General features: G+C 35.2%; 1 protein-coding gene across 1 annotated transcript in view; it reads left to right on the top strand.

The window, feature by feature from the left end:
- LOC306641205 (uncharacterized protein C8orf34 homolog) overlaps positions 1-26,080 on the top strand; it is a 490,512-nt gene that overhangs the window by 449,549 nt on the left and 14,883 nt on the right. Inside the window, 2 exon segments of the mRNA XM_079106179.1 lie at positions 7,423-7,470; positions 13,899-13,992. Coding sequence (XP_078962305.1) covers positions 7,423-7,470; positions 13,899-13,992 — 142 coding nt within the window.

The raw sequence follows: 26,080 nt of genomic DNA on the forward strand, positions 1-26,080 counted from the left end.
AAATGTTCCCAGAGCCCTTATGGTGAGATGTGGAATTTCGGGAAGGTGTTAGGGACATTGGGTCAGGGGTCCACACTCCCTTGTTGTTCTCTCTTTTCTGCCAAGTTGTGGTCAGAATTTGAAGTACTACAATCATTCTAAATCTGAGGCTGTCCTTTGGAGTTCAATTGACGGTCAGAATACATGCATATACTAATTTCTTGACAATTTGGACCTCTGTTTGACTTCTTTCCCCAAGTCCCACAAATGGCAAAACTGAGTATGTGGAACCAGCAATGTAGAATAGACTACTTCAGGCCATTATGGTCAGTTGGCAATTTTTCTAATAGGAGGAAGTCATGGAGAAAATCAAATGGTGGGGCATTGAGGACTCATGGGCATGTGGGATGGGGCAGGGCAGTCATGGAATTCATGGTGGAGTGGGGCAACACAAACATGTGGGTCAGAGGAGTCTTGCTACAATGGCATCACAGCTGAGATTTTCCAAGAATAAAATCTTATTAGGTGATACAAAGACGGGGGCATGGGATACTCACACCTTTCATGGTACTAGGTTGGCTTTATTTTTTTCCTCTTTCATTCACTGCAAACTTCCTAAATATTAATACTGTTATTTATTATAGTGATTAATAATGGTAGTAGAGTTTTGTTCTTATATATTTTGTAGACATTATTTTATTTAATCCTCCAATAACCCCTGGGGCAAGTGGCATTATCACCATTTACAGCTAAAGAAACTGAGACCCAGGGAAGCTGTATTCCTTGTTTTCTTACCTTTCTAGATGTCCCCACTTTTGTCACCTTCTGACAGAACATAGAGCCCAGGACCAGTCTTAGTCTAATGTCTATCCCATAACAAACCCGCATAAACAGAAGAAATAATGTATGTAGAGACAGGTCACTAATGGGGATGGCTTTTTCAAAGTATCCTAAAAACTGTAGGTAAAATTTCAGAGTTGGTAATTTTAATAACTTGAAGAAATCAAAGAGTCCTCTGTCTTCCCACTCCAAGTCACTATTTTTATTTCTTTGGTGGTCACTTCTTTTTCTTGGACAACTGATGGTGCTTCTACCCATTTCCCCCAGCAAACCATGAATTCTTCTAGTGATACTGCCTGTGGCATCAGCTGCCAAGTTTGTAGCAGGTTAGATAAGGTTCATTCATGAATTTTGCATATTTTATTTGAGTATTAATTCTACAGATATCATTCTCTTTGGACCCTTACAGAGTAAAAATAACTTCAAAACAATGAGCTTCCTGTAAATCAATGTGTTAAGGATTAAAAATATGCTTTTGACTTCAAATCTACTCTTGTATTACATAGCCCACATTTGTTTACAAGTTAGTGAAAAATAATTTTTCTTACAGTTTTCAATATTCTATAACTTCTTAATGTTTATTAAATGATATAGACATGTCTGAAATGTGAAACTGGTCTTTTGTTATCAAATGAAAAAAAAAATACAAAGGCATTTGTTAAAAGAAACAAACACAAAACTATTTGTTTCCATGCATCTGTTAAGAGAAAACTGTGTTTCCCTAAAAGTAGAGAAATGTTCAGTAATATTACTTATCTGAAAAATCGATCACTTTTAAAATTAAGGAAACATGGGCTGAGAACACAAGAGGCATAAACTCTGGGTATTTCAGGCACCTTGGCTATCAATTTTCCCACGTGTTCTCATCTGAGTCATGGTATAGGATATTGGTCACTTTAGCTACTTAGTCATTCTGCAAATACTCAATTTAATTTAAAAGAACACAGTATATGTTTGAATAAATTTTGAGATCCACATTTGTATTTCACTTACCTTGAAGAACTTATCCAGATACTCTGCATTTTCCAAAATGACATGTATTGATTTTTTTGAAAATCAATTTTTTTTTTTGAAAAGCTCAGTGGCAGAGAATTTAAAGGCAGGAGGGAGGTGGATCATGAAGATTACAATTACATTTACAATTAAGAATGTACTTTGCCGAAATCTTCAAAGTTGTTAGTACTCTTTCATAATAGTTATGTCATATGAAACACAACTCTGTTCTAGTGTCCGAAATTCATAGACAAGGAAACAAGCTTTAGAAGAAAAGGTATCTTCAAGAGCTCATGGTGACAGTTTGCTATGTTGGCACACTAAACCATTTCAGAAAGTATGCATGAATACTAGTTTTTTGTGATAATGGTGAAATAATATTAACACTGATAAGTTAATCAACATAGCAGAGACTATATAGGCCTGGAACATCTACTAGTTCAATGTTAGATGGATCTTTCTAAAGCCAATTGACCAATAATAGATACTTTAGCCTATAACTCAGTGCAATGTAAAATCATTAAAACCAATTATCCATTCTTACAGTCACATCGGCTCATGTTGTCCTTTCTCTTGTCCAATATTCAGTGATAAAAAGTCACCACTTGGAAACACAAAACCTCTTATTATGAAGAATAAAAATGTTTTTTTTTTTTTTAATTTTCAACTTGAATAGTTGCTTTTCTGGAAGGAACACTGAAATAAATCCTTTGAAATTTAACATTCTTAGTAATAGTCATTGATCTCATAATTGTCACTGCCCTTGTTTACATTATTTTAAGGTAAATAGTTCTCTAGGTAGGGGCATTACCACTAAAGGAAATATTTAGCTGAGAAACTTGGAAGAAAATATGTAAATTATTTTAATTTTCATTTAAAAATTGGTTTTGCACATAGCAATTGAGTGTTTTTTGCTCCTTCTCTTTTGTGGGGGGAGTACAGGTATTGAACCCAGGACCTTGCACATGCTAGGCAGGCAATCTACCACTGAGCTACCCTCCCACTCCTTGAAAGGGACAAATTTGATCAGGTCTGAAATTTTTACTTCCTGCTACAGATGCAACCTGCTGCACCAATGGACCTCAGAAACAAAGTAAATCATAACATCTTGTCTTAACAGAGCCACTGTCTTTTGGTCCCAGCAATGCTAAAGCCATCAAGTGTCTTCTGTGCAGGCTAAATATGTCATTTTCAGAGAAAAGTGGTCTGCACAAATTGTCCGTGAAGTTATGGACCAGTTGGAAATAGATATCGCTGCACGTTCTCTGGAACATCAATCGTAGTTGATGCTTATGGAGTTTGCCAAGTTCTGAAAGCTGAATCAATCAATCTCCTCATCATCTGTCATAAATTCAGGAATGTTGTGTAATAATTTAGAAACCATGACATCCAGCCACCCTGTTAGCAGCTGTATTTGAGAAACTTCTAGTATGAAACTAGAACGTGACAGGTGATGTTCGTATCCTTATTTCTGAAAGTACACTGCACATTTCCGGGTATAGTATAATTAGTGTTTGTCCCTGTAGTTCTGTGGTTTCATCTAATTGCTCAGTTGCACCTGGGCCCTTGCACAAAATTTTTCTTCTTTTTAGTATGAATCCTTCTCCTTATTTGCTCCTTCATCAGGCTAATTGGCCAAACCTTTAGGACTAAGCTTAAAAATAATTTCCTCAAGTGTTACCCTCTATACTTTATTTTCATGGATTATATGCAGTGTGACTCAACAATTCTTAGCACATGAGAGTTTTCAACACATGTGTGTTAAATAAATGAAAAGTTAGGTGCTCTTTCCTCTTATCTTTTCCCCAAGTTATGCTGGTTTTACTGGTGTCAAGTAAATTTTCCTCTAGATTTGAATTACTTGTATATCTATTTTCTGAAAATAAGATTTTTTTATAATCAAGATTGATTTTTACTCAATTCTTTATCCTAAGACCTACCTGGCACCCAATACTTGTGGAATAAATGATGGGTTAGCTTTTCCAGGTCTTTTGGAGTCAGAAATGCCTTGGCTGATCATATCGAGCTCTTGTCTTTCTGTGGGTCACAGACACCTCGGGTCCTTTATGAGAGCGTTCTCTGGGTTAGCATTACTGTTTGATTTCATTTGGAAGGTGGAAAGAAAGATCATTCTGATGAAATAGGGATTGCATGGAATTTTTTTAAGGAAATTAATACCAGAGATCTTAGACATGTAATGTTTGAGAATAAATGTACCCTACATGCAAGTGCCGGTCTCTTTACATTTTGTCTTAGGATCAGTAAAAGGTGAATGGAAAATACTTAATGGTTGGAATAATAGAAGCTGTGATAGTGAAAAATGGCAATGGGTTGAGGGGAGTGTGGACCTTGTCTTCTTTCTGTTTCTCATTGAGAATGTTTTTTTAACAGTAAAATAACCAAGGGAGCAACAAGAACCTTCTTCTCCAATAGCCAACATGCCTGTCAGATGTTAAACTGTAATCGCTTTAGTTCCCCCTCTGACTTTCTCTGAACATTACAATATATTTTCTAATTCACATTTAAAACATTTTCATCTCAACTATGATTATATAAGGAATTCATGATAAGCAAAACCATATTTCAGGAAATGCCTTTTCTTGCTTTTTTCTCCCCCTTTCTCTTTTTGTTAATGCATAGTTTCCATGTATTCTGCCCTTTCCCTCCGTCACATGCCCCTTTCTTTCTCTTTTGTATCCCCTTTACCCTCTTTGTTTTTCAAGGGAAATTGTGCTGGGGTAGTTTTGATCCACTTCCAGGTGATTACCCAAATTTTATGTTGTTAGAATGACTTGATACTTAAAATGCCAATTCTTTATAATTAAGAAAGGGTGGACTGAAATTGATAGCTTTGGGTTTGGAAAGGATTATATTTCACTGGTGCCCCCGGTAGCAGGAGGAGGGAATCCAGCATTTCAGTGGTCCCAAGATGGAAATGAGGAACCTGAGATAGACATATTGGACCAGGGCTCTTGGCTGGAACCAACTCTCCTGACCCTAAGAATCAGGGATGCTGACATCTTGTTCTTTGTCTACTTGGCCTTGTGCCCCGTTTGTAATTCTCTCTGCAAAGTAGTTGCTTCCTCTGTATTTTCCTCCTAGAGTCTTTTACTTTGTTCTCCTTATTCATCGGTGCCAACCTTGTCAATGATTTATGAAGGACAATTGCAGCCAAATTCCAGTCTACGAAACAGATGGTAACATGTAGATTTCTTCTTCCAAGCTAAATAACACTCACAGACAGATTGCCCAAAAAATAATGATTTTATTTGGAAATGACAGAGCATTGTAATGGCAATACATGTGCCATTGTAAAGTATGAGTGTATTCAGGAAGGTCACGACAGGGGAAGTTTAAAAGCAAAAGGGAGAAATTTATGTTAAGCTACTTAGATACAGAGTTTATCGATCTTAGAGACGCATGTGGTGGGGAACAGGGTGGGTTGGCATCAGTTCACTGGTGGAGATTGCACTGCTGGGCCAGTGTTCTGTGGTGAACCCCTGTCTGAATTGTTGCAGTGTTCAAGAATGTTAAAGATCACCTTTGTTACACAGATCTGTGCATCCATGTAAGGTGTGCAAAGCATAGAGTGTGTATAAAATGAGGTGACTTCTGGGTCTTTGAAAACTCCTTGAGAAAGTCCTTATCTCAGACAGGTGGGCATGGGTCCTCCCCCTCATAACTTCCCTCTCTAATTTTGTCTGAGTCTGACAAGAAGGAGTTTGTCCTCATATCAGCTTTCACAGTCATTTTCTCTGGTGTAGATATCCACAGACCTGGCACTGTGGGAAGAAGCAGAGCTGTCAAGGAGTCTGCTTTATTTATATTTGATCATCAAGAAAGCCTTCGGTCATCACCAGGTCTAGCAGAAGACTGCAAATGTACAAATTGGGAAAACCGCTGCACTCCAGTTCCCAGGAGACAAATCTCCCTCCTCAGTGAGCTGCTTCCTGCTGTCCCTCTGTGAGCCCTCCTGAGTTCAGAGGCTACCAGGCAGGCTTCAAGTGCTCCCTGCCCAGAAAGTGCATCCATAACTCTAAGCAGTTTGCCACCTTCCTCTCTGAGCAAGCAGAGAAGGGATTATTATTATGCAAAGTACTAGTTCTGCCACACAAAAGAGCCACATTGGGCAAGCCCACAGCATTCCTCCTCCAGCTGTTCAAATGAGGGCAGCTAGTGTAGCAAGTTCAACTCTAAGACATTTATCCGAAGTGAGTTTCCAGCCTGCTCTGTGTACTTGGAGTTAAATCCCTCGCAGTTTAGAGGACTTATATGGATTCAATTTTTCCAAATAGTTTATGCTTCAGTTTAAAATAATAGAACTATCTTATCTCTTTCACTATTTATCCATTGAAAATCCTACAAGCTTGGAAGCATTTGGAAACATTTAATCTGCAACATATTGATTTTTCGCTAGTGGAACCCATGAATTGGGAAGAAATAGTACCCACCTCTGTGGTTCAGGTGACCTGTGATGTCTATGTTTTTAGGAATATTGGCAGTTTACTCCTAGCTTAATTTTTAATGTTTGATGCTACTTTCTCTCCACCCCCAAGTGTTTGGGAGCACACATCAGAAAAAAAAAAAATTTAACCAAAGTAAATTTAATTTTTTACATTATTATTTTTTAAAAATTTAAGCAAGGTAAAAGAGTGTCAGAATGATGTCCAGTCCCAGCAATACTCCTTGACATTAATCATTTAACTCATCCCATTCCGACTTCAGTTTCTCTCCCTATCAAATTGGCCTAAAGATGTTTTGCCCTCATGTTTTCCTGAAACGAAAACAAACAAAAAACCAATTCAATCAGATAATATATGGGAGGGTCCTTGAAAAGTTAAAAAAAGATTCCATAGAAACCAATGTAAGCTTTATTCACATTTATTTACTTATCTTTTAAACACATATGGTGGCCTAAAATTTATTATTTCATGATATCTCAGAATTTGTTTCCAAATGTCTCTGGCCATGGAGTGTAAAAATATTACTTATTTAAACTAACAAGCTGTTTGACAATTTGAAATATATGTTTAACTTGGATGTCTTAAATTTCAATGATTTCAATCTCAGTGGGTACTAGTGTTCAAGATAAAAAATAAGAGTGCTAGTAAAAGACACAAATAATGGAAAGTTTACTACTTCTATGCTGGTAAGGTGAAAAAAAAACTGAATGTAAACACTGGATATAGAGGTTAATGATGCATTCTCTTTTCATAAAATATTTTTAAGTCCAGGTATTAGATCTTAACACAAATTTACAGAATTAGCAAGTTCTCTTCTTGGCCTAATTTAAGGAACTTATTTATGAAATTAATGATGGCAAATTTCATAAATTTGTTTAGCATTCTGCTCTAAGATTTAGTTAGATACTCCAGCTGATTATTTATTTATACTAACCAAAATTGACTTGAAAGATATATTGTCATCTTGAAAAAGTTACATCTCCTTTAAAGAGCAGGCACTGCCCAACTGAGACTCTCCTAATTATCAATAGAGACAGTGGGAGGAGTAAGCCTCAGTGCTGCTCTCAGATCTCACTACCCTCCATGACTTTCATTCTTTCTGTCCCTCCTCCTGAGTTTTTCAACCTTTCTTCCCCTTTGTCTTTAGGGAGAAGCTTCCAGTGCTGGACACACATTGAAAAACTACGCGGAAGAAGTGAGTTTCAAAGCAGTCTTCAAAACACGGTCTGAATACAGTCCATTGTGTGTTCTGAACACTCAGTTGAGCTTTCTCCACCCACCTGCAGGGTTCCCAGTCTATACCTGTTCACTGGTCATGTCCAAAACAACAATATGATAATAAATGTCATCAAAATAGCCTTTGTTTCTCATTAGTAGTGTTTCATGTAGTACTATCATGTACTTCCATTCACAGACATTTGTTGATACGCTGATGTTTTATATTGATCATGAGCAAAAAGAAAAGAAAGACTCAATCAGTGCTTTTATGGAAAGAACAATTCAATGCTAGGTTAACATTCATTCATGTGGCAAATGGTCATCCAAAAGCATTTTGACAGGGTGATATGCAAAGTGCTGTTCCAACCATTAAAATATGATAGAATTCTCTTGAAAAACCCTTTGGAGTGAAGGGTATTCTGTGTCAGAGCTTTGGACCAGCTGTTAGGTGTTTGGAAACGCTCAGAAAAAACAGTGGATAGAGTTCCTAAGGCTCCATATGAAGACAAACCACAGTGGTCTCTTAATTAGCCGACTGAACCTGCTGCAGGTGAAGGGGACTGGGAAGCAGTCTGGTGATAGTATTTTAGCAGTACTCAATATCTGGTTTCAATATTGCTTCTCAACAGGCCAGATTATTGCTCAATCAAAAACTGTATAGTTGAGAACAACTTACCAAATTCAAGCATAAATCTTGGTTGTCACACCTTTTGTGGAGAAGTTAACCCATCTCCTTAAAATATCATATTTCCTAGATGAATCACTGGGAAGTAATATGGTAACACTAGTTGATTTGCCTAAGTAGAAGTGAAATGGTGTGATTTAAATATATATGCATCAGATAAGGATTGTCACCCTAAGTGGTTAAGAATTTTTAAGGAACTCAAGAAGTTAATGATGTTTAAAACTTTTTAGAGAACAATTTACAGCAGTCCCTCACAACTTTAGGAAGCTAGTGGTGTAGGCCAGAACACCCTCAAAGTGGCAAGTGGCAGCTTCACAGTCTCTAAGGTGTCAGACGGGGAAAGAAGCATTGAAAGCAGGCAAGCCTTTTTTGAATCTGCTAGCTTGATTTTGTCAGTTGTTCCATCTGAACTAGAAAGGTGATCAATTCCATGAGCAAAAGATCTTAGAATCATTTCGGTCAGTCTGTATTGTTTCTCCTGTGTTGTATTCTGTCATCTCCAGCACACTGAAGTTCCAACTCTATTTCTGGTAGAGAACATATGACATTATCACCTATAATAAGTAAGTTGCTTTACCTTTTATTCTTAGGTTTTTTGTTTTTAAAAACTGAAGTCAATATTATTTATTATCACATTTTTTTTCTACTTGGTTAACTAGGAAACAAATATTTTCCCCAAAGAAAATCCTATTTTGTCATTAACATTAAGAATAGATACAAGTTGTTAAATAACAGTTTTTTAAAAGGTTATAATAATAGCTGTATAGAGATGCAAACTGAAAATATGCCAAAGATTTATATAACTAATAAATCAGTGATGGAACAAGTAACATGTTATCAGTTCAAAGACGATTTCAAACTCTCACATATGTAGTCAAATAAGAGATGCTGAAGTGAAGTTATAAACAGATGCAAAAACTGTCAAAATTAAATTGTATCAATAGGATAATAATCAATTGCATTCCAAAAGGATGAAATTGGCTTGTAGTAGACAAGCATCATTGGCACTGTTATCATTTTCTATAAGATATATAATAACAAAATAGCTCAAGTCAATGAAAGATCAAGAGCCTCCATAGAATCAGGTAACTGGAAGGTCAGGCTAGAAAATGGTTTTTCATTGACTACCCTCGATAGTCTTTCTTCCTTTTAAAAGTCTTTTGCAACTTTTCTCTGCAATTTGCTTGGAAAGAAAAACCACCAAATGCAATGAATAAGAATATAGGATAGAGTGCAATCATAATGCATAGTCAATATAGCAAATATGTCATGTAAATTTAAGTAATTAATTTTGCAATATTTCTTACAATCTACCATATTTTTCTGACTTTGTTGTTACTTACTCCTCTCTCCTTTCATCAGATACAATTAGTTCAAGCTTGTAGTTCCCCAAACTTGGCTAATTCTTTTTTCTTACATTTTAATTGTCCTTTTGCAATTCCTAAAAGAAGAGGGCGTTAGAATCATACTTTGCCAGCCTGGGTTATATGGGTTATTTAATTAACAAATACAAATAGAAAGTTATTCACAAACTTTGGTAATTTAACTATATCAATTATATGTAGGAAATTTCCTTTTCATAGAAGTACAGAATCAATTCTTCATCTATAGAAGCAGTCTATTCATATATCTAGAATTGAATGTAATTTTTTTTTTTTGCTTTATATATATCTTGCTTCAAGGATTCAATTTTTTAAGAGATTCTGTGGTTATAAAGTAAAATGAAAATGTTTAAACCTTTTTGAGAAGTGGAAACTAGTGTTTGGTGCATTATTTCCATACTTATACCAAAGGGAAAGAAATACTTAGTTAAATCCAGAATTTAGGTGTCTAATAGTGAAAATTTGAACAAAGAAACATTTTTCCTTCTAAATATACTGAACTTCCATAGCCACATGTGACATAAATCACTGATTGCATTTAGAGAATCCAAAAATAAACTATCCATGTGGAACAACAATACAGCTGAAGTTTATAAAGCACTTATTCTGTTAGCAGATAGAATGATATGTTGCTTCAGGGTTGGCAACTGTTTTCCATATGATCCATGTCATTGTTTCCCACCCCTCCTAGTTACTGGACATTTGCTATCCTAACGGTGAAAGTATTTTAGAAAAAGAATGAATAGTGTTTCTTCTAAAAGCAGCCCAGAGAACTTACTCTTGGGAATATGAAAGGGCCTGTACTGTACTGAGACATAGTTTAATTTGCCTGTAGACAATTTTTGAGTAAGCTTAACAAAGAACACATCAGCTCTTGTGTTTAAAAATGTTCAAGATTTTACCTCCTTGACCCCATCAAAAAGAATTATATGTAGACTGTGGGCCTGAGCTTTGGACACATCCTATTGGCACTGACAAAGCAAACAGGTGCATTATATTACTAGCTCTATTCCAGGGAAAACCAAAGTAAAACAGTTGTATCATCTATTAATAGTAATATTTATTCTATCTTTATGATTCTAATAACTCAACATTTGAAAGTTTTCCCCAAACTACATATTTTTCTAACTAATGTTCCAATTGTACTTTTTGTAATTTACAATAAACAAAGAATAGTTGGATGCTGCTTATCTACTCAGGAGTAAGGTCATTAAAACCAGAAACCAATCAGTATGATGACATAATATTCTGAAATATTGTGGGGAAAAATTGACATATGGGTCGAATCTTTTCTTATGAGAATAGAATTTAGTATTTAGTACAAAAAGCTAAGTAACTTATAGTATTAGGTAGAGTGCTTGCCTAGTGTATGTGGAACTAGGGTTTGACCCCTAGCTCTATAAAAAAAAAAATATCATCATCATTATTTTTATTTATTTATTTATTTATTTTTGCAGAACAGCTGATTGAACCCGGGATCTTGCATATGCTAGGCCACTGAGCTACACTGTCAGTTTCAAAATATCTTTTCATTAAATATAGATTTTCTTTTGATTCCTTTAAACTTTCCTGTTTTACATGAGGAGCCTGAGCCCTTTGGTTTTACCTTACAACACCAAAACCATCATTTTTTGTATATTTTTAAACATCAGAGGTTGCATGTTCTATTTTTAAAAAACATTCAAGAATGTGAGTTTCCCCCTGTTACATGTGAATTTTTGAAATTTTACTTCCACTATCACCTCTACAGTTGTGGAATTTTAAATGTAAGATTTTTCAATTTTATACTGCTTCTTTGTATAACACTATAAGGTCAAATCTAATAACTGATAAATTTTAAAAGATTAAACTAAATCCTAAAAATAACATCCATTTATATTTAGTAATATATTGAATATCTTTGCAAAGCAAACTTTCCGTTCAGTAGCTTATCTAGTACTTCTGACATTCAACTATTTAAAAAAGAGTGGAGGGCTGGGGATATAGCTCAATTTGAGTGCTTGCCTTGTAAGCACAAGGCCCTGGGTTCAAATCCCCAGTACTGCAAAAAAAAAAAAAAAAAAAAAAATGGTGGAGACTGGGATGTGGACCAGTTGTGAAGAACTAGACATTGTCTAATCTAGTATGATCACCCTCTTCATGTTGTTCCAAGAGGGGAAGTAACTGCCCCAAACTAAACAAGATGAAAAATTGCACTTCCTGATAATATTCCATTGTATGGAATATTATTCAGCCATAAAAAGACTTATTTTAAAAATAAAAGACAAAGCAAACTAAAATTTTGAAAATGTTCTTCACTTTAAAATAAAAACACCACAACGTTTTAGCATCAGCAACTCCTGAAAATAGTCTGCGATTTGGATTGACACTTATATTGCTATCAAATGAACCTTGGGCTCCACAGTGAAAAGTCCTTGCCCTGAGAGGAAACTTAGATTATGTAGAAGGAAATGAGATGGAGTGGGGTATGAAAAATGGTGGAATGAGACAGACATCATTACCCTATGTACATACCCTATGTATGTTTACACAATTTGTTTGAATCTACATCATGTACAACCATAGGAAAAAAATGATGTACCCCATTTGTGTACAATGAATCAAAATGTAGTCTGTAAAAATAAAAAAATGAATAATTAATTAAAAAAAGAATAAAAGTGAAAAACAAAAAATAAAATAAGCCTTTTTATTTTAGAGCAGTTTTAGATTTGCAGAATTACTGCAGAGATAATAAAAGAGTGCCTCCTACCAGTTTCAACTATTGTTAATACCGTCTATTAGTGTGAGACATATGTCCTAATAAACAAACCATTATCAATACATCCTTAGTAATGAACTTCACACTTTGTTCAGCACTCTGCAAGTTTTTCCTAATATCCTTTTTTCTGTTCCAGGATTCCATTCAGAATACCACATTGGATTCACTAGTTTTATCTCTTTAGGTCCTTCTTGATTGTGACCCTTTCTCAGGCTTTTCTTGTTTCATGATCCTAACAGTTTTGAGGAGTACTGGTCATATAATTTCTTTTTGTCCCTCAGTTGATATTTGTTGAATATTTTCCCTGGTAATCAGACTGGGATAATGTTTTTCAAAAGAACATAGATATAAAATTCTGTTACTCAGTCTCTCTTTTATGGCAGATTCTATAATAGATGGAGGGAACGCGTTGGGGAAATATTTACCAATGCCTTCAAGGACCTTCAAAGCTACTGTGGAGGCAGGAGGATATGAAAGGAGAGTTACTATACAATCATTGTTATATGGGTACCATAAACACTTGAAGGAAGGGAGGAGTAACTTGACCTTGGAGGATTGGGGAAGGCTTCCAGCAGAAGTGACACTGGATCCTTGGAGGAAAAGTGTTAATGTTTGAGAGAGATAAGGAACTGCAGTGTAAAACACCCTGTTAGATTATAGAATATGATGAAACTAATGCTACCAGTAACTATGGTAGCATGGTTAGAGGGGTGGATGTAGGTTGGAGATCAGGCTAACAGGTATGGATCATGAGAGGTCTTGAGTTAGATTTTATTTTGAGAATAATGAGAGAGTCTTTGAAAGATTATGAGCAAGATAATGATAACATATAGGCTTCTTCAAAACACTGTGAGAGAAGCAGAAAAATTAGACTACTAAAATTGGCCATAAAAATTTTCATAGATTGTTATTACTACAGTCAAACGGGAGATGGTTGGAATGGGGACATAGCTCAATGGTAGAGCATTTGTCTAGCATGCCTGAGGCCTGGTTCAATCCCCAGGGCCACAAATGACAAGAGTAACAACAACAACACAAAACAAGATGGGAGATGGTGACCTTTGGCTAGTGACAGAAGGGAAAGCACAAGAAGGGAGTATAGAAGAAATATTTTTACAAAAAATCGTGAGTAGAATCTGGGTGTGGTTGTGTGCACTTCTAATCCCAGCAGCTTGTGAGGCTGAGGCAGGAGGATTACTTCAGCCTAGGAGAAAGAGACTAAACCAGAAAAAAACTAAGTGAGAAGAGGAACGAGACAGTGAGGTGAGGTATTACATACAATTTATGTATATTTCCAAGAAAGAAATAAACAGAAATATTAATTTAACAGGAAAAGAGTTTAGACATTTCCTCTTGTTAAGATTCTAAATTTTGTTAAAAGGCAAATGTAAACAAAGGTAGTTTTGTGACTCGTGTGTATGACATGAAAATGAATTTAAACTGACAGTTCTTCTCTGACATGGGGAGGTGCTTCTTAAGGTTTTTGAACATACGGTTTATGAAAACTGAGTTGTTCACCCCTACTGGTGCTCCTGATATCCATCTAGAGTCTAACCTAAAATAAATTTGTTCTCTGGCAGGATGAATCTTTAAAGCAACTACAGGTACTTCATCAACCGTGGCTCTTGCCAAGTGACACAGAGAGTGAAGGCATTGAGGCAGAACAAGATAAACGTGAGTAGACGCTGCTGTTTGTTGACCAACTGCATTTACCAAAAAGAAACCCACAATAAAGGTATTTAATTTTCATAGCATTAAGCAACTTCTGCAAAAAATAATATGCCAGACTTGATTACAGGGAACATTTAAAAATAAGCTACACTTCAGGTCCATAAATTTGATTCAGTGATGTCCTACTTGTGATATAGAAGTCCATAACTAGCTTTTAAAAAAAAAAAAAAAAAAAGGGAATTTTTCTTCTTGAAGACCAGCATAGAATGCCTTGTTGAAATGTGAATCTTCTATAAATACTGTAGAATTATATCAGTGGCAAGTTATGATTATTTAAAAATTTTAAAGAATTTTGTCATTTTCTCCTCTTCCTCTAGGGTGCAGATTATTTAAGAGAAAGAGTCTGTTTGTTTTCTTGATTTTAAAGCAGTACATAATAAGCCCTTAATAAATATCAGTAGAAATGAATAAATGAGCGAGTTAATGGATGTATAGATTTCTTTGGCACTTTCCAACTTATCAGGACAGTTGGAAATTTAAGACAAAACAAACAACTGTGACTTTGAATAATTTTTATAAAATTATTTATGGCTTTATTGCATTTTAATATTGAATTCATAGTTTTATCCATGGATTTTGTTGAATGGTCTATCGATCACTCTAAGGAAGGTCATTCCTGAACTCTTGTAACCAGGGACTTAGAACCAAAAATATTTGATCTCAGCAATATTGTACCAGGCATTGACCCTTGACAATAGTAAATTGTTTGAAATAAAATCAGGGTTTAAAATAATTAGGTGGTAATCAGAGCCATCTGGAAATGGAATGCTAGCTAGCACTGTAGCCAGGCTTTTTGCACAGATGCAAATATTTTTTAAGAATGACTTCCAACAGCCAGGTGTTGGGACATGTGCAAGTTGGAGTCACTGAAACACTGATATCTCTCTCCACTTGCACTCAAAGCCTATGGTTTGTGAAATAGCTAGAAAGATCCATGTAGATCATCTACCTCTATTTTCTCAGTGAAAGGAAATAAATGACATAAGTCAATGTGAACCCCAGCATCTGATATAGAATTTACAGGCTCATATACTAGAAATTTCTGAATGAAGGAGTATACAAGTTTATCATTCCACCAGTAATACCTGTTTCTTGACTAGCTTTCTGTAAATAATTCCTAGGTAATTTTATGGATTTCTCCAACTTCTCCTGAGACAAAATTATCATGGCAGAAAGTTAAGTTTTCAAATAATGTTAGACTCTGCAGTGGTGCATTATTTCTTATTGCACCATTTTAAAAACAAGATATAACTCAAATAAATGTTATAAATGAACACCTTTTAAGAAAAGATATCATAAGTGATTAAGTGGGAAACTTCATAAACGTTTATTATAAACAAGTTAAGCAGAACACTTAAGTAGATTTTTTCTTTGCTTTTAGTTGAAAAGTATAAATTATAATTGTATAAATTAAACTGATTAATTAAATTAAACTGATGTCTAGGGTGTATTTATTTTTAATCTCCCAGATTATAGTCTGAAGTCACTAAATTAATCAAAATACAAATGTTTGGATCTACTGGAGTACTTCATATTCTTACATTGTAATTCAGACATACTTAATCAGAACTTCTGTGTATGGGACTCTGGTTTCTGCATTTTAAATAACTCCTCAGATGATCTTTGCTTATTCTAAGACTGAGAACCACTGAAAGGGAAGGTTCAATGAATCAGAAAGTTGTTTTTAAGAAATAGTTTCACAGTGCTGTTGGACGTTGGATCTTCTTTCTGTAGCCCTCTTTCCTCATCCGCTAATTAAGTTAGTGGATAAAATATGGAGTGGGAGAAGAAAGAAGACTGAAATTTGGAGGAATAAATGTGGAGGAAAAATGAAAAACAGATCCTCCATCAATGCTTACTGAGTCAAAAATCAGAAGACATGTAGAGTCCAGCCAGCCAGCATCCTCTAACTACATTTTCATTTTTAAAGTATGGATGACTCAGCTATAAATGAGTGGGGATGAACAAAAATTGCAAAGCAAACCAAACCAGCAAATCAATACAGATGCCCAAAATAAAGAAACAAGAGTCAGAATGTTATGTAGAAGCTAATGATATTAAGATACATTGAGACTTCAAACTTCGGTTCAGGCCCTAGATCCTGAGACCTGAGGTAGTAATGTTTATTACAATAGGTGAGTGATTGGTGTTGGGTGTGCTTAAGTGGATACGATACTGTGAGAAGCCTGATGGGCTGCCTCGGGTATGGAAAGGGAAGGAAAATATCTGTACTCCCCAGCTGTGGAAAAAGTGAGGAAGAATGCTATCTGTACTGGGCTTTGGCTAAAAAAAAAAAAAAATAAAACAAAAAAACCCAGTTATCTTAAAGAAAATAAACTCTTATGTCTGTACTTCAGTTGTTCGGTTTAAACTTAGACTCCCTATGTTGTTAGAAACCTAACTTACAGTAACAATTGGCCATCATCATTCAAATTCATAGGATCCCTTTTGTGTATAAATGCAAAACTGGGGCACTTACATCTCTTAAAGTTTTAAAAATCAACTTTTGCTGAAGGTAAGCTCTCAGTCAAGATTCACAAACTGTATGAAAAATTGTACTAACACCAGGGAGAGTCCGTGGATGCTAGGAGCAGTAGAATTAGCACGATCAGAATCGAAAGAAATAGGTCACTCTGAAAGAGATTATATTAAAAGAATGTTCAAAATACTTAAGTATCTAAAAGAAGACAAAAAATCCATACTGAAAGAACTGCAAAGTGAGAAAAAAGGCAGATATTTAAGATTATAAAACATTCTGGCTGAAAAAAATAGTAACAAGTTAAAAATTAAATCAATGTGTTAAATATTTCATTAAAATTGTGAAGAGAGAATTAGACAAATGAAAAATGTATCTGAGAGAGCAATAAAGCTAAAGAAGTTGGACATAGTGGTGCACACCTGTAATCCCAGTTACTTGGGAGGCTGAGGCAGGAGGATGGCATGTTCAAGGCTGGTGTGGGCCACTTAGCAAGACCCTGTCTCAAAATAAAAATAATAAAGAAGGTCTGGGGGTATAACTCAATGGTAGATAACTTACCTAGCATATGCAAGCAAGGCCCTGGTTTTTATCTCTAGTACTACAGAACAAAAATGACAACAACAAAATACAGAAAGAAAAAAATAAAAAGAAAATTTGAAGAATAGGTTAAGCAGTATATGATATATATATGTTACATATACATGCATATAAATATATATAACTTATAATATTTATATATAAATAAGTATACACACATATACACAATTTATACATATAATAAATATATTATATTAAAAGTATACATATATAAGCCAAACTCCAAAAGAAACTAGAATGACATGAAATGATGAAAGCTATAGTGATTGAAATGTTTGCAGAATTAATGAAGGGATTTAATTTTTAAATGCAGAAACATGACTAACACTATTTTAATGTTCACAATATAAAAATATAGGATAAAATCAGGAGAGAAAAATCTTTGAAACAACCAGAAACAGTATGTAGGACGGATATGAAATGGTATAGTTGGGCTTAGGGACAATTCTCAATGGAGACTGCATGCTTCCAAAGGCTGCCTGGCAGTCCTGTGCACTGAGAAACTGGTGGACCAATGACTGCCTCTCACAGACCTTCACTGAAGGAACTACTCCAGAATAGGTTTCGATAAGAAAGATAATAGATTCCAGAGCAAGTTCAAGAATGAAAGAAATGAAGATGAGCAAAAAAATGGTAAATAAACCGACAAACTTTAAGAAGTACTAACTAAAATAAAAAGCATTGAATTTCAATAGAAAACAGAAAAGGGGGGAATCAAAGAAAATTATGTAAATCCAAATACTTTATTAATTAGAAAAAGTTTGACATATGGAGTAAACAGTGAGGTAAAAGTGCTGTTCCACCTATTGTGGTTTATTGTTAATATGATCCTGTATTTATAGCTATCAGGGTCTTTGACCAAGGTAGAGAACTGTTATTATGAGTCCATTATAAACACAAAATGGGAATAATTATAAAATACATTTCACTAATTTTTTTAGCAAAAAATTAAAAAAATGAATTCTAATTACATGCATATTTATTAGATAAATATGCAGATAATTGTATTAACCTAAAAATTCTGATCTATTAAGATTTTATTGTATCTTTTAAATACAATAATATAGATGAAACTAAAATCCTACAAATCTTTTTTAAAAAGTTAATAACTAAATTTAAATTATAATGAAAATTCCTGGAACCTAATGACAGATAACACTTAAAATATATATATTTTAAATTAACAGAAGTTAATGTTAAAAGCTAACTCTGGCAACTTTGTTCCAATAATGGTGCTAGTATAAGTAGCAATATCCTTTCCTCTTTGCATTCTATTGTTAATGCTATTTTGAAAGTTTTGAGATGCATATTTACTTGTCTCTTGCAAAAGCATTATGAAAAACATTAATTTTAGCAGGAGTTTTTGAAAATAAACTTTTTAGTTTGGAATAATTTAGAGTACAAAAAGTGCTAAGGTAGTACAGAAAGTTCTTATGTCTGCTTCACCTGGTTTCCCTCGTTGGCATCCCTCATTACTGCAGTTCATTAATAACACTAAGAACCCAATGTTAACCTTAATTAAACTTGAGACTTTATTACTTATCTCACCTTCATCTCCATTAGTCCTTCTTCCCTGATTTTTCCTAACTTTGACACTTTGAGAAGCATATGCTGGCAATTTTAGAATATTACTTGATTGAAATTGGTCTGATAATTTTCTCACGGTTAGATTTGTTTTTGGGTTTGGGGAGAAAGGCCAGGGTGGTGAAGACCCTCATCACTTAATATGGAAGGATGCCTGCTATCAGCCTGCCATCACTGGTAATGTTGAGTAGCGTAGTGTTTGCTCACTTCTCCAGTGTGGGGCACTTCTAACCTCCCTTTCCACACTCCATCTGGAAACAGGTCAACCTTTCTAGTCTGTATAGAATTCGTAGTTTTTCACTTGCCACTTTCTTGGTCTTTGTCTTTCAAAACTATGCAAGGTAGGCATACACATCTACTTGGAGTTTCTGGAGTTTCTTGGATGTGTAGAGTCATGTTTTTATTAAATGTGTGATTTACAACCTCTATTTCTTCAAATGTTCTTCTGCCCCTTCTCTCTTACCTATCCTTTTGGGATTCCAAAATACATACACAGTTAATGGTGTTCCCACAGGTTGTCTAAGTTACTGGCCGGCAATATTTCTTTTCTTTTACTTCCTCAGACTGATAACCTCAATTGATCTATATTCAATTTCTTTGATTCATTCTCTTATTCCATGTTTTTTTATTGGTGCATTATTGTTATACATATTGGTGGAATTTGTTGTTACATATTTGTGCGTGCGCACAATGTAACAGTATGTCTGGCCAATATCATTCTCCAGTATTTTCCCTTTCCCTCTTCTTCTCCCTCCCCTTGGTTTGATTAATTCTTATGCCAGCTCAAATCTGCTCTTGAGGTTTCACTGGAGTGATTTTTAAAAATTTCAATTCCAGGATTTTTATTTGTTCCCTCTATAATTTATATTTCTTTATTGATGATTTCTACTTGATGAGATGTACTTCTCATATTTTTTTGACAAAATTTCCTTTAGTGATTTGAATATATTTGTAGAGTTGATTAAAATCCTGTCTAATAAGTCCGTCATCTGGGCTTCCTTAAAATAGTTTCTAGTGTCTGCTTTATTACTGCTTGTGAGCCATGCGTTCTTGTTTTCTCAGTATGTCACTTATCATTTTTGTTACCATGTTATTTGCTATATTCAGCCACTGAAGCCTCTGCTCAGTAGATTAGTGATCAGCTTGTGATCAGACAAGGTGCTAAGACATGCCACCAACGTTCTATCAGTTTTCAACTCTGCTTACACAGAGCCTTTAAGTTAGGTAGAGGTGAGAGACAGATCCCTGTGGGGTATTTCCTAGCAGATGCATAGCACTGCACACCTTTGTAGCTTGCTATGGGCACATCATTTAGCGGGTTTAGTTCTATTTTTCTTTTTTTTCCCTTAAGCCTTTTGTTTACCTCAACTGGTATTATTGTCTCAGCCAGCTGCTATGCAAAACTACTGCTCGGGGATGTTTTAAAAAATCCTAGAGGCAGATTTTCTCACATAGTGAACTTTAATTCAGATGAAATAAAGAAAAGCTCAATAAGTGGGGATTATCCAGGTATTTTCCATAGAAGACACAGTGACAATTCTTTGAGGATATAACATTTGGGAACTCCAAATGCATTCTGCTCTCTGCGGTGAATGTAGGCTGCTTTGATCATAGTTATTGTTACTGTGAGGGCACATTTTTCAGAGCTGGAGAGAAGTGTATTGATATAGGTCAATTAAAACTCCATACAATTCAATGTTGGCATTGAGATTCAGCTGTTTTGATGATTCTTGCCAGTATTTTATTTTATTTTTGTATTGGAGATCAAATTCACTATATCACTTAGTCCAATTTCAATTTCCTTTTTTTTTTTTGGTGACAAGTTGCTGAAGCTAGCCTCAAGTTTGTGGTCCTCCTGCCTCAGCCTCCCTAGACTCTGGGTTAACTTGTTATTGCTTTTATTAGGTTTTCAAAGGTCCCTACACCATCATTCCAGAGATGCTTCTCCTTTTCTATTTTCTTTACTTCATCAACCTGGTTTTCTTTTTGTCTGAGGCGAAGGAGTGTGAAATTTTCACAATAGGGTATAGAATCAGACAGAATCTCTGAGTTCTAGTTTCATGAGACTCTATTAAAAATAATTGTGGTAAAGTAAGTTTAGGGAAATTCTACATATTCTTATATTTGAGGGACTCTCAATTATAAGACATTGATGTTGATAAAATGACAGGTTTTTAAGAGGAACACAGCAACTCTATAATTTTAAATGAACAGGTCAAGTATAATCAGCATCTTAGCTATTGTTGGATTTGAGAAAATGCTACTGAGACTCTTCTAAAATATTTATGCAATAAAATCATCTAGTAGTCCTCTGCACACTAGCAAGATCTGCTTGACTGTGCTTAACCCAAAGTTTTTGCATATTTATTTGAACTCTTTGCAAAATGCATATTAGCTTCTACTTTCAGAATAAATATGATTCATAGAATCTCAACTCCTGGAAGAACAAGTGTTCTTGACTTTTAAGGTGTGCTAAACTAGTCCAATCTTCTCAATCTTATTTCTCTCAATTAATTTAACTACGGGGCAATTGAGGCTCCAAGAGACTGTAGGCTTATTCATGCCTTCTAGTTAGCAGCAGAGGCAGCAGTAGAACCAGGGTCTTCTAATTAGACCTACTAGTATTACCCCGATTGCAGCATCCCCAGTCATGGCCGCCCTCACTCATATTACGAAGGAGTGACCCAGTTGAGAGCAGAAGGGTGTGGGGCATAATTGGAGCCACAGGATGCCACTGTCCATGCAGAGTGTGGCTCAGCTTTTCACCTTGAAGAAAAAGCTTTCTTCTCTTAACCTAACCCCAGGTGATTTCTTCCCAGGTAGTCTTCCAGGATTTGCATTTAAGGAATACATGCGATAGTAGAATTAAGGCATTACTGCTGGTTATGTCACCAGCTCCAAAATGAGGCACAGATGTGTTGTTAAAAAATATAGAGGGGAGCAGTGGACTGTGTAGACTAAAGGCGAAAATGAGTTCATGGATAATTAGCTCAGACAGGACTCAGAGCCTCATGAGACTTGAACCTCTCTGGATTTTAATAGTATTAGGATTATGGTATCAGAAATAAGAATTTGGCTGTACATAACCCAGGAAGTAAGAGAGGACTTTGGTACTTTGCTGTTATTTAAAGGTCAACTTGGTTACACTACAATACACACATTTGTAGAGAAGAGACAAGCACTGGAAGCAACAAAGAATGTATAATAGCAATACGATAAAATAACACCAAGATAACTCTAAAGATGCACTCTCAAAGTAAAAAAGATAAAAACCTTTTAGCAAACTATAGTGGGTTCTTTTTGAAGCTCAAAAGGAATCTCGATACTACATTAAGCCCACTTTTTCACTGTCAGTTTTCTATGAACTTTAGAAAATTCTAAAGCTTCTTGTAAACAATTTAGAACATCTAACATATATTACACAATGAATCCTATAAATTAGATATTCAGACACATGCAGTTTGATATCTGTAATTATCATACGTACTTTAAGACTGATCTTTAACCAGTAGATATAAAAGTCAAAATAATTACTCTTAATTATCTGTTAAAAGCAAGATAATTCAATGACAAATTGCAATTTTCTATCATAATACTGATTGTTGAGAATTATTTTGGTTATAAATAAATTTTCACAATTTCTAGAGGGCAGATGCCTGTGAATTATTCATGGGTATTCTTGAGTTGAAATATTTCCCATGTGGAAAAACATTGATATTATAAGAGGTTCAGTTGATTCTTAAGGCCCTAGATAATAATTTAAAGGGTAACATTTAACAGTGTGTAAAATTTAATCTCACCAAATGAACTATTACTTAAACGTAATGGAAAAATGTGTCATGTTGCTCAGCAATATCTACATATTACATGCTTCAGACTGCCTGCTTTGTTTCTTAAACTTCATTGTCATGTGTAACTGTTGTCAGAAAATTTCATAGCAAGCATTGGAAAAGGCTGTACTTAAATAAGACAGCTGAAATTTTATTTTGTAATGTGAATTTTTTTGGATTACAGTAGTATACAGAGTTGAATACTTTAACATTGAAAATAGGAGATGCATGGTCCAATTTTTTGGTTTTTGTTTTTAAAGAAATCAAAGATATAAATGAATAGCATATGTTTTTAATCCTTTCACTAAACACTTTGTCTTGGAATATTCTTATGTTTGTTCTAGGTGTGGCCTGAAATTACAAGATAAAACAATAAAAATGAAAGAAAGTCTAGTTCATTCTTTGGCCTTGATGAACATAGTTTTGAGGCAACTTTATGTCAGATGGAGTGTATTTTTCACAAATGAGAAGAATGTATTCTCTAGTTACAAGTAAACCTGATTTGTTTAATCTCTATGGATAGTTTTGTGTTTATTTTCAGTCATTGAAAAACCTTGAGTATGTTCGTATCCGCTGAACTGTTTCATGATTTCCTTTGGCTCTTTTTGCAGCATTTGCCTACTTCACCTTCACAAATGAAATGAACTTGGAAATTTTGTTCCAAATCAGAATTTAATTAAGACTCTCCTACATAAACCCCTCCCTATAGGCCACATTATTTCCTTAAAACAATTGTATTTGTGAATAAAAAAAAAAAACAAAACTGTATTTGTGAATATACACACACACATTATTGAAAAGTCAGCTTGGTTATCCCCACAACACAAGTATTGGCTACCATGCCCTGCTCTCTGTTGCATGGGAGATATGAGGATAAGTAATCTATCATCCCTTTTTGTTATCAAATCACAAAGAAGTACATTAACTCCTGAAGCATTTGTCACACTATTTTTGTGTGTGTACATATGTGTGGTACAGGAGATTGAACCCAGGGCCTTGCAAATGCTAGGCAAGTACTCTACCTCTGAGCTACATCCCCAGCCCTTTTTAAAATTTTATTTTGAGACAGGGCCTTGATGAGATGCCCAGGAATGATCTTGAACTTGTGATCCTCCTACCTCAGCCTCTTGTGCAGCTGGAATTACAGGTGTGCACCACTGCACCTGGTTAGTCATAGTATTTTCTTAGTCTTACTATTTTTTTTTTTTTTTTAGAGATACCAGGTTAGAGGGACTTTCATGAAGAAAGTGGTGTTCCAATTGAGGGGTGGGTAGGATTTCAAAGAGTAGGGAAGCCTAAAAGTAGCAAGAATAACAGCACGGGCAAGCCTACCCAGATAGGAAGAGCACATTATGCTCGATGGCCTAGGGAACATAGCAATTGATATTGTTTGGGACAGACATCACATATAGACTATTAGAGAGAAGTAAGTCTGGAGGTTAGGTCATGCATGAGAAGAACAGAGAAGTTCTAGCACTGAGCAACTACATGACACATTATCTCAAAATAAAAAATAAAGAGGGCTGGGTCTGTAACTCAGAGGTAGAGTGCTTACATAACAAGTGGGGAGTTCTAGGTTCAATCCCTAGGATTGCAGAAACCAAGAAAAACATAAGCAATTTTAAATTTAGCCCTTATCTGAGGTCCCGAGTTATATGTGACTTCCTGTGAAGGAATTATAACTTTTCTCGCCATACATGGAGTCTCATAGACTCACAGCTTTTCAAATGTGGGAAACATCTACTGACCTTTTAATTTTAAAAGTGAGGAGACTAAAACCCAAAAGAATGACACAACTTTTCATAGCTCTTTAACAAATTATTTGATCAGAGTTCAGAAATACAGGAAATTCTGCAGAAGTAGCACAGTCTGCTCTCTACTTTCATTGACTTTGCTTTGGATTCTGTGTTCATATCACAGACCCAAAATAAAGAATTCGGATTGGACTTCTTTAACTGAAAAGTAAATATGTATTCAGAGGAGGAATACACAAGAAATTTATTGGCAATGAGGCGGTGTTTATACATTCTCTATCCTAGTATAGGTTTATTACTTGATTTAGATATAATTCTAAAAACAAAAAAAAGTGCTGTTTTGAAATAGCTTCCTGCTTTTGTTAAAAGCCTACCTCTGGGCTTAACTTTATAACTAAGGCTGTAGTTTGAAAGGACACTAAGGGATTGTTCATTTCTGTCGAGCAATATTTAAAGGCAAGATGCTGAATATATCAGCAGATATGATTTGTTGGCTTAGATCAATATTTTTATTTATTTATTTATTTTTCCATTTTTTATTAAAAATCATAAATTTACATGGGGCAATGTTGCTTGATTCATTCTGTTATTTTTTCCCTTCCCCCCACCCCTCCCACCCCACTTTTCCCTCTATACAGTCCTTCCTTCCTCCATTCTTACCACCCTCCTTATCACTAACCCTAAACCTAACCCTAGCCCTAATGCTAACCCCTCCTACCCCCCATTATATGTCCTCATCCGCTTATCAGCGAGATCATTCGTCCTTTAGTTTTTTGAGATTGGCTTATCTCACTTAGCATGATATTCTCCAATTTCATCTTTGCCTGCAAATGCCATAATTTTATCATTCTTCATGGCAGAATAATAGTTCATTGTATATATATGCCACAGTTTCTTTATCCATTCATCAATTGAAGGTCATCTAGGTTGGTTCCACAATCTGGCTATGGTGAATTGAGCAGCTATGAACATTGATGTGGCTATATCTCTGTAGTATGTTGATTTTAAGTCCTTTGGGTATAGGCCAAGGAGTGGGATAGCTGGGTCAAATGCTGGTTCCATTCCAAGCTTTCTGAGGAATCTGTATACCGCTTTCCAGAGTGGCTGCACTAATTTGCAACCCCAGCAGCAATGTATGAGTGTACCTTTTCCCCCACATCCTTGCCAACACCTATTGTTGCTTGTGTTCTTGATAATTGCCATTCTAATTGGGGTGAGATGGAATCTTAGGGTAGTTTTGATTTGCATTTCTCTTATTACTAGAGATGTTGAATATTTTTTCATATATCTGTTGATTGCTTGTACATCTTCTTCTGTGAAGTGTCTGCTCATTTCCTTAGCCCATTTGTTGACTGGATTATTTGTATTCTTGGAGTAGAGTTTTTTGAGTTCTTTATAATAGATTCTGGAAATTAGCACTCTATCTGAAGTATGATTGGCAAAGATATTCTCCCACTCTGTAGGCTCTCTCTTCACATTGCTGATAGTTTCCTTTGCTGAGAGAAAGCTTTTTAGTTTGAATCTATCCCAGTTGTTGATTCTTGCTTTTATTTCTTGTGCTATGGGAGTCCTGTTAAGAAAGTCTGATCCTAAGCCAACAAGTTGAAGGTTTGGACCTACTTTTTCTTCTATAAGATTCAGGGTCTCTGGTCTGATTCCGAGGTCCTTGATCCATTTTGAGTTGAGTTTTGTGAAGGGTGAGAGATAGGGGTTTAATTTCATTCTGTTGCATATGGATTTCCAGTTTTCCCAGCACCATTTGTTGAAGAGGCTATCTTTTCTCCATT

Source organism: Sciurus vulgaris, assembly GCF_902686455.1.
Source record: "Sciurus vulgaris genome assembly, chromosome: 1".
NCBI lineage: Eukaryota > Metazoa > Chordata > Mammalia > Rodentia > Sciuridae > Sciurus > Sciurus vulgaris.